The sequence below is a fragment of the Scyliorhinus torazame genome, chromosome 9 (assembly GCF_047496885.1).
Source record: "Scyliorhinus torazame isolate Kashiwa2021f chromosome 9, sScyTor2.1, whole genome shotgun sequence".
Lineage (NCBI taxonomy): Eukaryota > Metazoa > Chordata > Chondrichthyes > Carcharhiniformes > Scyliorhinidae > Scyliorhinus > Scyliorhinus torazame.
In genome coordinates this window covers 39,046,513-39,061,236 of record NC_092715.1, presented here as the reverse complement: position 1 = coordinate 39,061,236, position 14,724 = coordinate 39,046,513, and the positions used below count along the sequence as shown (strand labels likewise).

The 14,724-nt window shown below is 54.1% G+C and overlaps 1 protein-coding gene across 3 annotated transcripts in view; it reads left to right on the top strand.

Annotated features, from left to right (window-relative positions):
* The window catches only part of vegfc (vascular endothelial growth factor c), a 254,164-nt gene that overhangs the window by 135,431 nt on the left and 104,009 nt on the right, over positions 1-14,724 (top strand). For all 3 annotated transcript variants that reach the window (XM_072515794.1, XM_072515795.1, XM_072515796.1), the window contains one exon: positions 1,511-1,718. In XM_072515794.1, coding sequence (XP_072371895.1) covers positions 1,511-1,718 — 208 coding nt within the window. The remainder of the gene's footprint in view (positions 1-1,510; positions 1,719-14,724) is intronic.

Genomic DNA, 14,724 nt, shown 5'->3' with positions numbered 1-14,724 from the left:
ATGGTAACCCCCAGGATGTTGATTGTGGCAGATTCAGCGCTGGTAATCCCATTGAATATCAAGGGGTGATGGTCAGATCCTCCATTGTTGGAGATGGTAATTGAGTGGCACTTGTCTTGTGCAAATGTTACTGACCACTTGTCAGCCCAAGCCTGGATATGGTCCAGGCCTTGCTGCATTGGGGCATGGACTGCTTCAGTATGAGGATCGGAAAGGCATTGCATTTTTCCCTGGGGTTTAGAAGAAGTTATGTGGATAATTTCCTTCCAGGGTTTGGGTGGAGCAGGAGGAATTTGTCTGTCGGGGTTCAGAAGCCTCTCCTTGCACAGCAGACTGGTTTAGAATTGAACTTTGAGGCTCATGATTCGAGCTCAATTGTGTAAGTTTGAAGCTGATCCAGATAAATCCAATGTTCATTGCTGCAAAAAGCATATGGAAGGTCACAATGAATAACATCATGTGCTTTCCTACTTAATTTGAAACTCTTGTCACTCGGTTCTGTAGCTAGCCACCTAGCTGAGTAAAACATAGCCTCCATGTTAAGTTGCCTTTTGAAATCCAGCACTGAAACCATTGAGTTTCCTGAACAATTGTGTACATCACTTTACTAATATGTTTTTAAAAATCGTAAAATGCCTGCTTATAAAATGATTTTCACATATATTTCTGTAAATTACTTACTGAAAGAAATAGAGAAATTAAGATGTGGAGATTCCTCTGTTCGCTGTTTCTGTGATAAAATCATGAGGAACATTTTTTTTTTAACCAGGACAGCAAAATATTTCTTTAGGCCTGGGTGGATTAAACTAACACACAGAATGGTTCAATTCCTTCACCCCCTCCAGTTTCAATTGTAACTGTTTTTGCTGAATATTGATTTTATTTATGAACTGGATTTGAACACGTAAACTGACTCGGTGGGAGTTGAACTCCCTTTTTCAGGAATATTAGTCCGGACTTCAAGGATTATTAGTCCAGTAACATTTTTAAAAAATAAATTTAGAGTACCCAATTCATTTTTTTCCAATTAAAGGGCAATTTAGCATGGCCAATCCACCTACCCTCCACATCTTTGGGTTGCGGGGGCGACTGCCACATCGACAGTGACCCAGAGCCGGGATCGAACCTGGGACCTTGGCGTCATGAGGCAGCAGTGCTAACCACTGCGCCACCATGCTGCCCGTAGTCTAGTCACATAATCACCACAAATAAATCTATCCCTTGTGTTCCCCAAGTGCACAAGTTGTTTGCCTTTATGAATTTTACATCTTATCAAGCAGACCTCTTACTCAAATTCCTTTGTTAGGATGCAAAGATCGTTCACTTCTGAATAATTTGGGACCAATGTATGATCCAGAAATGGCACCTGACAGACCCAGAGTAACTGATGGCCTCAGCAGTAGTCGGATATTTGTGAATGTGTGTGTCAGGTCACTCCGCTGCTCTAATTTCAAGCATCACCTCATCTGAATTGATGCCTGTGTACTGACACTCGTGTGTTCTTTGTCAGGGTCACATGAGCAGTGAACTGGAACATCAGTTGCGGTCTGTATCCAGTGTGGATGAACTCATGACGATATTTTACCCGGAGCACTGGAAAATGCTAAAGTGCCAGTCGATGAAGGGCCGGCCACAGTACAGGGAAACTGGCTTTGAAACAGCGATGGAGGAACCCGTGGCATTTGCAGCAACATTTTATAACCCTGAGATCCTGAAAAGTAAGTCACAATCTTGATGGTGAAAATTGTCCTCGGCGGCATTTCATACGAATGAACAAAGCCCCTCTCATTCTAACATGCATTTCAATAATTTAACCAAGTCAAATTTAGCCATGTTCTAAAAGTCCGATCTACAAATATAGAAAGCTGAGCAAAATCTTCAGGTAATCATCAAAGTTTCTTAACTTTGAAAGTGATACCTTGTCAGTATAAGCAGACTTGAAAGCCTCTGCTTCTAATGTCGGGGGCAATTGACAGCTTGCTGAACTTCCTGGCCATTTCAGTTTTGCTTCAGTGTTTTTGAAAGTTTAATTTCTTTCTGTGCAGATGGCAAAGTTTCCCCTGACCTTGGAAACGAATGCATTATAAGTGCGCAGGGCCAGAAACCCAGAGGTCAGAGTATTACAGGGGTGGTGGACGGATCACTCTCCTCAGAAGCAGAGTTGGTGTGGTGCCGACCCGTTGCATGCCGACCCACCCCACAGGCATATCGCGCTGTGGGACGAGCTAATTAGGGGCATTGCGGGAATTCCGCCCCCTCACTGGGGCGGAAGAGCTGCCCTCAAGAGCTGTTGGGAAACCCAATTGGCTGGTAGCTCCATCAGTGCCAAGAGCACATTAGTGGACACTGCCAGGACTGCAAGCAGGCCCAAGAAGATGGATCCCGGAGTGAGGGAAATAAACGGTCCTGGGCAGGAAGGAGTTAGGGGAGGGAGACCCAGAGGTGGGGTGGGGTGATTTTGGAGCAGGCGGGTAGGATGAAATGGGTTGGGGGAGGAATATCTTGGGGGAAACTGTTCCCCTGTCGTCCCAGAAGCACCACCCTCCCTCTTTTTCGCACACTTTAAAAACAATTATTTTAAAATTGGCCTGTCCACTCTTGCCCTACTACCCGTGCAAACCATATTATGATGTGGCTAATGTATTATTTGGCTCAATTAGTTTGTTAACAAGCCCAATTGACCTTTAATTATTTATTTACCCACCCAACAACCCCCCCACCCCATATTATGGGGGTGGGTTCAGGGGTGGGCAGGAAGGTGATGTGATGGCCAACTGCCCTATTTTAGCCTTAATAAAGTGTCCACTGCCACCAAAAACACATCCCACGGTGGGACGTCAAATGCATCCTGCAGTTTTCAATAAAGTCACAAAGGAATGGAAGAATCTTGTAAGTCACAACATTGGAGCATTTCATAGTGAGATTGTGGCATCAAGAAACCATGTTGGCTGCAACCACATTCTTCTGAAAATGCATTCATAGCGGTGTCTGCTTTTTTGGCAATGTTTCAAAAGCCTTAGAGATGAGATTAAATATATTCCTAGACAACTCTTTGGGTTGGATTCAACATTCGATTAATCAAAATTTGTATTTTTGTTTAAACTTTATGGGTTCTAGATTTTACTTGAACCCATGTATGAGGCCTTGCAGGGGGAGATGTTGTCTCTCCTCAACTCACAGCAGTTCCTTCATAAAGAGATGTGCCAGAATTTCACCTGTGCTACAGGCCACATTATTTTGTGCCAGAACTGAGATTCGTAGATTTTTGTTAAAGCAGAGGCTATGGAACCAAAGCGGATATAAGAACATCAGAAATAGGCCCCTCAGGCCTGCTTTGTTAAGCAGTAAAATCGTGGCTGATTCTCCACATCAACTCCATTTATTTGCTCATACCCCTTGATTTCCAAGGATCTTATCAGCCTCCGTTTTGAAGTTACTCAATGATTCAACATCCACAGGTGTCTGGGGTAGAGAGTTCCAAAGATTCATCATCCTCTGGGAGAAGACATTTCTCCTCATTGCGGTCCGAAATGGCTGGTCCCTTATCATGGGACCATGACCCTTATTCTGCACCCTCCAGAGAGGGAAAACAGCCTCTCAGCATCTACCCTGTCAAGCCCACTTAGTATTTTATACCTTTCAACAAGATAACCTCTCATTCTTGCAAACTCCAGAAACCATGAGCCCGGCCTACTCAAACTCTCATCATCGAACAGTGCTCTGATCCCAGGATACAATCTCGGTGGAGATCAGATACAGGTCAGCCATGGTGTAACTGAATGGTGGAACCGTCTTGAGTGGTTGAATGATCGTCTTGATCCTTTGGTCGGTTCAACTATTTAATAACAGCGCCGCCGGAGAAATACAATGCAACAACGTGCACGTGAAAGGTTTAAACATCTCTTGAATCCCTGTGAAGTTGGTAATGCAGTCGGCTGTGCTGTTTAGAGGTCACTCTGAGCACTGCATTAGCTCTGTGTAAAACAGCATTTGAGATCTCGTTGAACTTCGTCAAAAATGGGTTTAATGGCCGATCAATAAAGTGTCAGAATTTGCTGGTTGTCAGGCATTTGCTCCATTGTGAACTGAGAAGAAAAGATTGGTATTACAATCAGGCTTTTCACAACCTCCGAATGTCTCAAGTCGCTTCACTGAAACATGTAGGATCCTGAGAGGACTTGGCAGTGTGGATGCTGAAAGGATGTTTCTCATTGTGGAAGAGGCCAGAACTAGGGGTAATAGTTTAAAAAATAACTGGCCTTCCATTGAAGATGGAGATGAAGATAAATTATTTCTCCCAAGGGGTCTTGAGTCTTTGCAACCCTCTTCCCCAGAGTGTGGCAGAGGCCGGGTCATTGAATACTTTGAAGGCAGAGGTAGATTGATTTTTGACTAACAAGAGAGTCAAAGGTTATTGGAAGGGGAAGGCAAAATGTGAAGTTGAGACCACAATCAGAGCAGCCAGGATCTTATTGAATGGAAGAACAGGGGTGAAGGGCCGAATGGCCTACTTCGGCTCCTAATTCACGTATTTGCATGATATGGTAGCGTCACAGTAGCTGACACAGAGTGAGAAAGAAAGCCAATGACAACACAGTGATTGTAAAAATGACCCCTTTTACATTTCTGGAGCAGTCGACAGGCCAATTCTCCAACATATGAGTCAAAACATCTGTTATTGCAATTGCAGAACACCATTGGCTATATGAGCAGATTTAGTGAGGGTTTGTGTGCACTGTTTGCTTGTGATCTGTGCAATGGTCAAGAGAATACCGTTACTGCAGGAGAACAGCATCCACATACAGGGAAGGGGCATATGAGGCACAGTGTTACAGGCAACAAGATCTGCCTGTCAATGGTTCTGAAGACCTGTCAACTGGTCCTAAATAACTTAAAGAACAGCTTAAAGATAAGGCAACACTGGGTTGTGATTTACATTTTTCAACCGGGTGGAGGAGGAGAGTGGAAAGCGAATTGGCTTGCTTGCTCCCGCCCCCACAGTCTCAGATTGTTGAGTCAAGTGTTGGATGGCCAATTAAAGGCCTCCCGGTGGGAAGGCAAATAATTAGTGGTGTGAAGTAGAGGGAAGTAGAGGGTGGGGGGGAGCCATGCCCAACTGAGAGTCTATGCTGGGAATTAATGTGGCAAAGATGGTCTGCCATGAAGAGGAAGATTGTCATGGCTACAAATTTAAAGGCCCTCTGCTCTCTGGACCTGTCTTTATATTTTGTGGAAGGCTCAAAAAAGTCAAGAAATGAACGAAACGAAACATATAGATTCTGACGCCTTCACCAGCAGATTCTGTTGCCACATGCACCCGTCCGTGGTCCTGGTAACAGGTCAACCTTCCACCCTGTGGCACCTCGGCAGGTCCGCCAAACTTTTTCAGAGCTGACACCCAACAAATGTAACGGACAACAAATATTGGACAGCTCTACAAGTCGGGACTTCCTCCTGAGTGAGGGGCTAATCCATGGCCTGCAACCACTTAATGCCCATTCGAGCGCAAAGTGGCTGAGGGGCACTCGGAGACAGTGGAGAACACCATCCCACTATCCGAAAAATTCAGGCCTTGCTGAATGAAGGGTGACCAATTTGGTGAAGCTGGATGTGATTTCCATGGTTCCCTGATCACCCAGAAACTCCAAACCATCGGGTAGAGATCCAGATAAAATTCTCTCACATTGCGTCTGCCTAAAACCATTTTCAGACAAATTTTTCTTCAACTGAATCTAGATCGACAAAATTCAAATCACCGGTTAGGGTTAGGGTACAGACACAGCCAAATTCATGGTCACCCAGCTGACTTTGACACAGGACTCATGTCCAATTGGCTACTTTTTCTCAGTTTCACTCTGGCAAAAGGGCTTTCCAGAATATTGCTTTTTGCCATCGGTTAAACATCAGGAGCGAAATTCTCCATTATCGGCGGAAAGTCCGCCGATCGGCGCAAAAAACGGCGCAAATCCCACTTGCGTCACGTCATAAAAATGGGCCGATAGTCTGCGGCCCAAAATGGGCTAGCAGCGACGTAACGGGATCCGCGCTTGCGCAGTGGTTCACGCCGTGCAGCGTCATACGCGCTGCACGGCGTGACGGCTCATAAGGCCGCGCAGCTCCCCCCCACCCGACCGGAACACCCGACCGCAACACCCGACTTGATGGCTGGCCGTCGCTCAGCCCCGAGGTTTGAGTCACGCGATGTGGAGGCGCTCATGGACGCGGTGGAGCAGAGGAGGGACGCCCTGTATCCCGGGCACGGCCGCAGAGTTGCCCCACGCCACAGCCGGCGTCTGTGGAGGGAGGTGGCAGAGGCCGTCACCGCTGTGGCCCTAACACCACGGACAGGCACCCAGTGCCACAAGAAGGTGAACGACCTCGTCAGAGCAGGCAGGGTGAGCCTCCCCCATATCCCCCATATCCCCCCTCCCCATATCCCCCCTCCCCCATATCCCCCATATCCCCCCTCCCCATATCCCCCATATCCCCCCTCCCCCATATCCCCCCCTCCCCCATATCCCCCCTCCCCCATATCCCCCATATCCCCCCTCCCCCATATCCCCCCTCCCCCATATCCCCCCTCCCCCATATCCCCCCTCCCATATATCCCCCCTCCCCCATATCCCCCATATCCCCCCTCCCCCATATCCCCCCTCCCCATATCCCCCCTCCCCATATCCCCCCTCCCCCATATCCCCCCTCCCCATATCCCCCCTCCCCCATATCCCCCACCCCCATATCCCCATATCCCCCCCTCCCCATATCCCCCCTCCCCCATATCCCCCCTCCCCCATATCCCCCATATCCCCCCTCCCCCATATCCCCCCTCCCCCATATCCCCCTCCCCCATATCCCCCATATCCCCCCTCCCCATATCCCCCATATCCCCCCTCCCCCATACCCCCCCACCCCCATATCCCCCCTCCCCCATATCCCCCCTCCCCCATATCCCCCCTCCCCATATCCCCCCCTCCCCCATATCCCCCCTCCCCATATCCCCCTCCCCCATATACCCCCTCCCCCATATCCCCCATATCCCCCCTCCCCCATATCCCCCCTCCCCATATCCCCCCCTCCCCCATATCCCCAAGTGAATCCAGCCCTAACCTTAACCTCTGCAATGCACGCGCAACCGATGGCGTGCATTCATATACCTGCCTAACACTGTTGCCTTTTACCCCTGCCATCACCCCCCCCCCCCCACAGGAGAAGCGCGCACACAACAATAGGGAGCATGTGAGGACTGGAGGAGGGCCCGCTGATGAGAGGCCACTGACCGTACACGAGGAAAGGGCCCTGGAACTGGCTGGCGGACCTGAGGACCGGGAGGTTGCTGATGCAGAGGTCGGGGCCCCACGAGCAAGTGAGCCACCAACAGCCCGTCCCCATATCCCCCCTCCCCTATATCCCCCTCCCCCGTATCACCTGATCACTGCCTGATGTCTAACCATGCATGCTTCATTGTGTATCGCAGGACCAAACGTCCAGGCACCCATCCCCGCAGATGCACACTGCCCGCAGGATGCCCCTCGGAGACCACGGGAGACGGAGAGACCCGCACCCTCCAGCATGCGACGCCCGCAGGATGCCCCTCGGAGACCACGGGAGAGTGAGAGACCCGGACCCTCCAGCATGCGACGCCCGCAGGATGCCCCTCGGAGACCACGGGAGACGGAGAGACCCGGACCCTCCAGCATGCGACGCCCGCAGGATGCCCCTCGCACACCACAGGAGACGGAGAGACCCGCACCCTCCAGCATGCGACGCCCGCAGGATGCCCCTCGGAGACCACGGGAGACGGAGAGACCCGGACCCTCCAGCATGCGACGCCCGCAGGATGCCCCTCGCACACCACGGGAGACGGAGAGACCCGGACCCTCCAGCATGCGACGCCCGCAGGATGCCCCTCGCACACCACGGGAGACGGAGAGACCTGGAGCAACAGGGAGACGACACCCCCGTCACGTGCGGGAGCGACCACCCAGCGATGAGGGGGGCAGCCACAGGCCCCCGTCACATCCGAGCCAGGACACCACTACCCAGGACACCACTATCCAGGACACCCCTACCCGGGACACCACTACCCAGGACACCCCTACCCGGGACAGCACTACCCAGGACACCCCTACCCGGGACACCACTACCCAGGACACCCCTACCCGGGACAGCACTACCCGGGACAGCACTACCCGGGACAGCACTACCCGGGACAGCACTACCCAGGACACCCCTACCCGGGAAGACGAAATACCGGACAGTGACTCAGAGTGGATGGGTGGAGACGAACCCCCACCCCAAAGTGCCATGGACTCAGAGTGGGACGAAGAGCACGACACAACGCCACTGCTGTCACCAACACCCTCCACCATCGCAGAAACACTCACCACGGTTGGGCACTTTAGTGATGAGGCGTCTGGTACACTCACTGGTGCGCACAACACAGCCGTCCCGGTACAGCAGGTGGAGGTAGGAGCAGCAGAGGGACCGGGCGGTCGGAGGGCAGCCCAGGCCAAGCGAACATCTGCCGCCCAGATGGATCCCGGGTTCCTGCAGTTACCACACCCACACATAGATCCGATGCAACCTCCGACACGGAGACGAGCGAATAGGGTGACGGGTGGCTTGCGGCGGCTGCGGTTGCAGGTGGAGGAGTCCACCCGCGTCCAGGAGCTGGGAGTGGTCCCGGTCATGCGTGCCACCCAGGCTGACACCGCACGGGTGGCGTCCGCGGTGGAGGCAATGGGTGCGACGGTGTCAGACATGGGGAACGGTTTGCGAGGCCTGGGGCCTTCCATGCAGGCGGCGTCTGTGGCCCAGGAAATGGCTGCCCTCTCACAGGAGGCCATGAGCCAGTGCCAGCGCCAGATGGCAGAGGCGCTCAACGCCATAGCCCAGTCTCAGCAGGCCATGGCCCAGTCTCAGCAGGCCATAGCCCAGTCTCAGCAGGCCACAGCCCAGTCTCTGCAGGCCATGGCCCAGTCTCTGCAGGCCATGGCCCAGTCTCAGCAGGCCATCGCTGAGGGCATCGGCGCCAGTGGCCATGTGCGAGCTGGCGTCGCACTGTCGCAGACAGCGTTCGACAACCCCCTGGGCTCCATGGCTGCAAACCTGCAGACCCCTGTCGATACCAGCACGGGCCTCCAGGACTGGCAGCGCCAGATGTCGGGGGCGCGTCGGATGGCCAGTCCGTTAGCATCCCCCACCCATGTAGAGGCCTGGGGGCCATCGGGCACCCCGAGGGAGGAGGAGGTGGTGTGGTCCGTCCCGGCTCCCTCTGTAGGGGAGGTCCCGGTACACCGCGACACCTCGGACTCCCCCCCCTTCCGTCCCAGGTGCATCAGGTGGGCAACGGGCAGGACAGGCTGGCAGCTCGCCATCCCAGTCGCCCGGGCCGCAGCCTGGCCCATCTAGGCCAGGACGCCCCAGGAAACGGCCGCCAAAGGGATCCAGTGTCAGAGGGCAGGAATCACAGGAGTCCACCTCCAGTTCTGCTGTACCGTCTGGGGAACCACGTAGACGTAGTCAAAGGGCCCGTAAGGCCAAACAATTAGACACTGAGTAAGTTGGCACGGGTGCAGGGCACAGATGAGTTTTAGGGGCGAGGGCACGTGCATGAACTCCTTTGGTTATTAAAGTCAATGTTACACCTACCGAAGCTGCCTTTGTGCTCTGTCCAAAGTGTGCGGGCGTGTCATGTACGTTGAGCGCAAGTGTGTGTGTAACGGGTGGTCTTACCTCAGCCCCAGGTGAGTCTGCCCCCTTCCCCCTGGGCCGCCATCAACATCCCCCGGGCAGAGGACGGGACCGTGCACTGCAGTGTCACAGCCGCATGCAGGGATGGTCCGGGTGGATGGTGGTACTGTGGCCATGGGTCAGACATAGTCCAACGATGTAGAGCCAGGAGCTCATCGGAGGCGGGTTGTCATCATCCTCCATGGCCTGCGATAGACACGCGTCCACCCGCAACTGGGTGAGCCCGGCCCGTTGTGCCGCCGGTGGATCGGCAATTGGGGGTGGGGGGGTGGTGTGCATGCGGGTGGGGTGTGTGGGGTTGGGGAGGGGGGTGAGGGTGCTGGGTGGGTGGATGGGTGGGGGGTGTGGGTGGTCGGCTGTTGTCATGGTGTGCGGTCTGTGGCCATACTACCCGATTCCCACGCCAAAATAGTCAGTGAAGCGGGCGTCTATCAGTCTGTCCCGTGCCCGCTGGGCCAGCCGGTAACGGTGGACAGCTACCCGCCTGTGTCTACCCCGTCTGCCCTGACCATTGCCCCCATCCCCCTCATCTGGGGAGGACTGGGCCTCTTCCTGCTGCTCCTCCACTCCGCCCTCCTCTGCCTGCGGCACATCGCCCCTCTGCTGGGCTATGTTGTGCAGGAAGCAGCACACCACAATGATGCGGCCGACCCTATCTGACCGATACTGGAGGGCGCCCCCAGAGAGGTCCAGGCACCTGAAACGCATCTTCAGCACGCCAAAGCACCTCTCGATTACTCCCCTTGTCGCTACATGGGCATCATTGTAGCGGTTCTCCGCCTCATTGCATGGCCTCCGTATAGGCGTCATCAGCCACGATCGCAATGGGTAGCCCCTGTCGCCCAGCAACCAGCCCCTCAGCCGGGGATGGCGTCCCTCGTACATGCCGGGGATGGATGACCGCGACAACACGAATGAGTCGTGTACACTGCCTGGGTGACGGGCGCAGACGTGCAGGATCATCATGCGGTGGTCGCAGACCACCTGTACGTTCATTGAATAGGTCCCCTTCCTATTAGTGAACACGGCCCTGTTCTCTGCAGGTGGCCGCACGGCGACGTGCATCCCATCGATCGCGCCCTGGACCATGGGGAACCCGGCCACGGCAGAGAAGCCCACGGCCCGGGCATCTTGGCTGGCCCGGTCCACGGGGAAGCGGATGTAGCGGTGCGCCATGGCATAAAGGGCATCTGTCACTGCCCGGATGCACCGATGCACCGATGTCTGCGATATGCCGGACAGGTCCCCACTCGGTGCCTGGAATGACCCCGTTGCATAAAAGTTCAGGGCCACCGTAACCTTGACGGACACGGGGAGAGGGTGTCCCCCGCCAGTGCCACGCGGTGACAGGTGTGCCAGCAGGTGGCAGATGTGTGCCACGGTTTCCCGGCTCATCCGGAGTCTCCTCCTGCATTCCCGGTCCGTGAGGTCCTGGTATGACTGCCGGGGCCGGTACACACGGGGCGCCCTCGGGTGCCTCCGTTGCTGTGGGCCCGCGACGTCCTCCTCCCCCTCCTCGTCCTGTCGGTCAGGTGTCCCTGCAGCCTGGGCGGCTGCCGCCTGCCCCTCTGCGGCAGCCTGCGCCGCCACTCTGGCACGCTCCTCCTCCTCCTCCTCCTCCTCATCCAGGGCAACATAGACATGAGCGGCTGCCACCACGGCGGCCAACATCGCTGGATGGTCTGAAAACATGACGGCCTGGTGGGGGGGGAGGGGAACGACGACATGTCATCATTGCCCATATCCCCTCCTCCCCCCAGCCAGGTGGCATGGACCGCATGGGTCCAACTGTTGGAGGCTGGCACCTGGTCAGGTGGACCAACTCATTTGCCCTCCCATCACCCACCCCGGCACGGACCCCCTCCCCAACCCCCAACCTCCACCCCGGCACGGACCCCCTCCCCAACCCCCAACCTCCACCCCAGCACGGACCCCCTCCCCAACCTCCACCCCAGCACGGACCCCCCCCCAACCTCCACCCCGGCACGGACCCCCTCCCCAACCCCCAACCTCCACCCCGGCACGGACCCCCTCCCCAACCTCCACCCCAGCACGGACCCCCCCCCCCCAACCTCCACCCCGGCACGGACCCCCTCCCCAACCTCCACCCCAGCACGGACCCCCCCCCCCAGCCTCCACCCCAGCACGGACCCCCCCCCAACCTCCACCCCAGCACGGACCCCCCCAACCCCCAACCTCCACCCCGGCACGGACCCCCCCCCAACCTCCACCCCGGCACGGACCCCCCCCCCAACCTCCACCCCGGCACGGACCCCCTCCCCAACCTCCACCCCGGCACGGACCCCCTCCCAGCACTCCCCCGGAGCCCAGCCTACTCTAACCACCCCCCCCCCCCCCCCCCCCCCGCCGCACACACACACAAGCCGAGACACACCTCTCCTCACGCAATCAGTCTGCGGCCACGCCATTTCCTGCCCAGAGCCAACCCCCCAGGCCGTCACTCACCTCCTCGCTGGTCGGCGTGAGCCTGGAGCACCGGGTCACGCCGATGAAAAGGAGGTTTGATTGACGTTGACGTGAACGGTCATCACGTCGACGGGACTTCGGCCCATCCGGAAGGGAGAATATCGGCAGGCCGAAAATCGGCTGCCTTGCGTAGACCCGTGACATTCTCCGCGGCAGCGGCGCCATTAACGCCCCGCCGACTTTTCTCCCTTCGGAGACTTCGGCGGGGGCGGGGGCGGGATTCACGGCGGCCAACGGCCATTCTCCGACCCGGCGGGGGGTCGGAGAATGACGCCCCAGTTTTGTGGAAAAGCAACATTAATCAGCGAGATACGCGTCAGTTTGTTATGTGACTATCGCTGGTTAGCTTTCCTGAATCACTAAGTTAACATTGGCGAGCTGGGCCAAAATTGCAGCTTAGACCACCTACCAAACAACTCCCCCATATGCTTTATTCATGCTCAGGCTGAAATCCAGAAATCCCTGGGACCAAAGGGGTCAGAACCCCCCCCTCCCCCGTCCTTGAAAGTGCATGTAAATGAGTGAACCAGATTGATTTTTATGGCAATTGATGATAGCTCATGATCGCCATTAATGAGACTTATTTTCATCGCAGGGCCACCATGGGGGGACTTGAACCCGTGCCGCCCCCAGAGCATGAGGCTGGCTCTCGGGATTGCTAGTCCAGTGACATTACAGATATGCTACCTTCTTCCCATGACCCAGGGATTTCGGACAATGTCCAGCTTTGAGCTATGGCAGTCAGGGATTCTGTCGCATCGCAGGCCAAACCACAGGGATTTTAGGACTTGAGTAAATTAATACATAGCTGGAATTAGGGAGCTTCCTTATTGCGTTGCTTCCCTTCAGCAAATCTATGGCACGGCTGTTATTTTTCTTTCTTTACGTTTTTCATGGAGCTGTATACTTGTGAAGGGCTGCCTTTTTAACTGGATAATGAACTGACCTGAAAAGAGAGTGAGATCCAGGAGCTATCATCCACTTTTCGATTGATGACTAGAACATCTTGCCCATTGTTTTTGTTGGATAGAAAACAATCAATAAAAATTTGGTTGATAGTAATAAAGGAAGAACAGATCGCTAAATCATCATGCCTTCCCGACCTTGAACTGGACTGGCAATATACTGTGGCTACAAGAGCAGACCAGAGCCTGGGAATTCTGCAGCAAGTAACTCACCTCCTGACTCCCCAAATAATAATGATAATATTCTTTATTATTGTCACAAGTAGGCTTACATTAATACCGCAATGAAGTTACTGCGAAAATCCCCGAGTCGTCACACTCTGGCGCCTGTTCGGGTACACAGAGGGAGCATTCAGAATGTCCAATTCACCTTACAAGTACATCTTTTGGGATTTGTGGGAGGAAACTGGAGCACCGGGTGGAAACCCACGCAGTCATGGGGAGAATGTGCAGACTTCATACAGACAGTGACCCAAGTGGGAATCGAACCCGGGACCCTGGTGCTGTGAAGCAACAGTGCTAACCACTGTGCTACCTTGCCTAACCAGAAAGCACTATTCAGAAATGTGATGGAATGCTCTCCACTTTCCTGGATGAACGCAGCTCCAAAACCACTCAGGTTGATGGCTGACTGAGGGAACCTGTTCATTCGACCATCACCCACCCAATGAGAAAGCCTTAGTCCCAGAAGGTTGTGGGAGTGAGCATGTGACCTACAAGTGTAGGGCGAGGAACCAGAAAAGGTCCTATTTTGTGGTGGTAAAAGGAAATTGAGTATGCCCTGTGTGATAATGCAAAGCTCCCAATATTGGATCAGCCAGCTCACTATGCATTTACTGGGCCTTCTCTCCCATTGATTTCACATGTAAAACAATAGATGAATAATCAGCACTCTTTCCTGTTGAACCGCCAGGTGAATTTCCGTTCGGTTAGCACCTGCGCGTCCACAGATTTTCTGAGGTTTTGACGCCTCTCCCATTCTGGTAACAGTGGGCAAGCAGGAGAACCCCTGTGGAAACTCGCCATTGTCCGGTCCACATCTAGGTCTAGAATAGGTGCATTCTCAGGGTCAATGGTATCAGTTCTAAATGGCTTATGCACCTTACTTTTATTGGAGATATTCACATTTTCTATCTACATATATGGTAGTGTAAGGCAGGGATGTAACAATAATGCCCCCTTGTGACCCGAATAAGATAACCATCTTTCACTTGGCTTCCTTCTGTCTAAAGGCAGACTGAGCAAGTTCTTGGCGAGATGGGCCTGGTCAAGCCAAGAATGGTCAATGCCCGGATTATCTGCTGGATGGATTAATAGAAACAACATTCTGGACTCACTCAAGAGGAAATTATGTGTTGTGATGGACAATAATAGCTGAATCAAATGGTCTCGCTCTGTATTGTAGTTTTGTTATCATTTTATGATTATATTATCTCATGTCTATTATACTGTATTGTGGCAAATTGGTGTGTTGATGTCGGATCTGCAACTTGACGTCATCGGTATTTATACATGCACG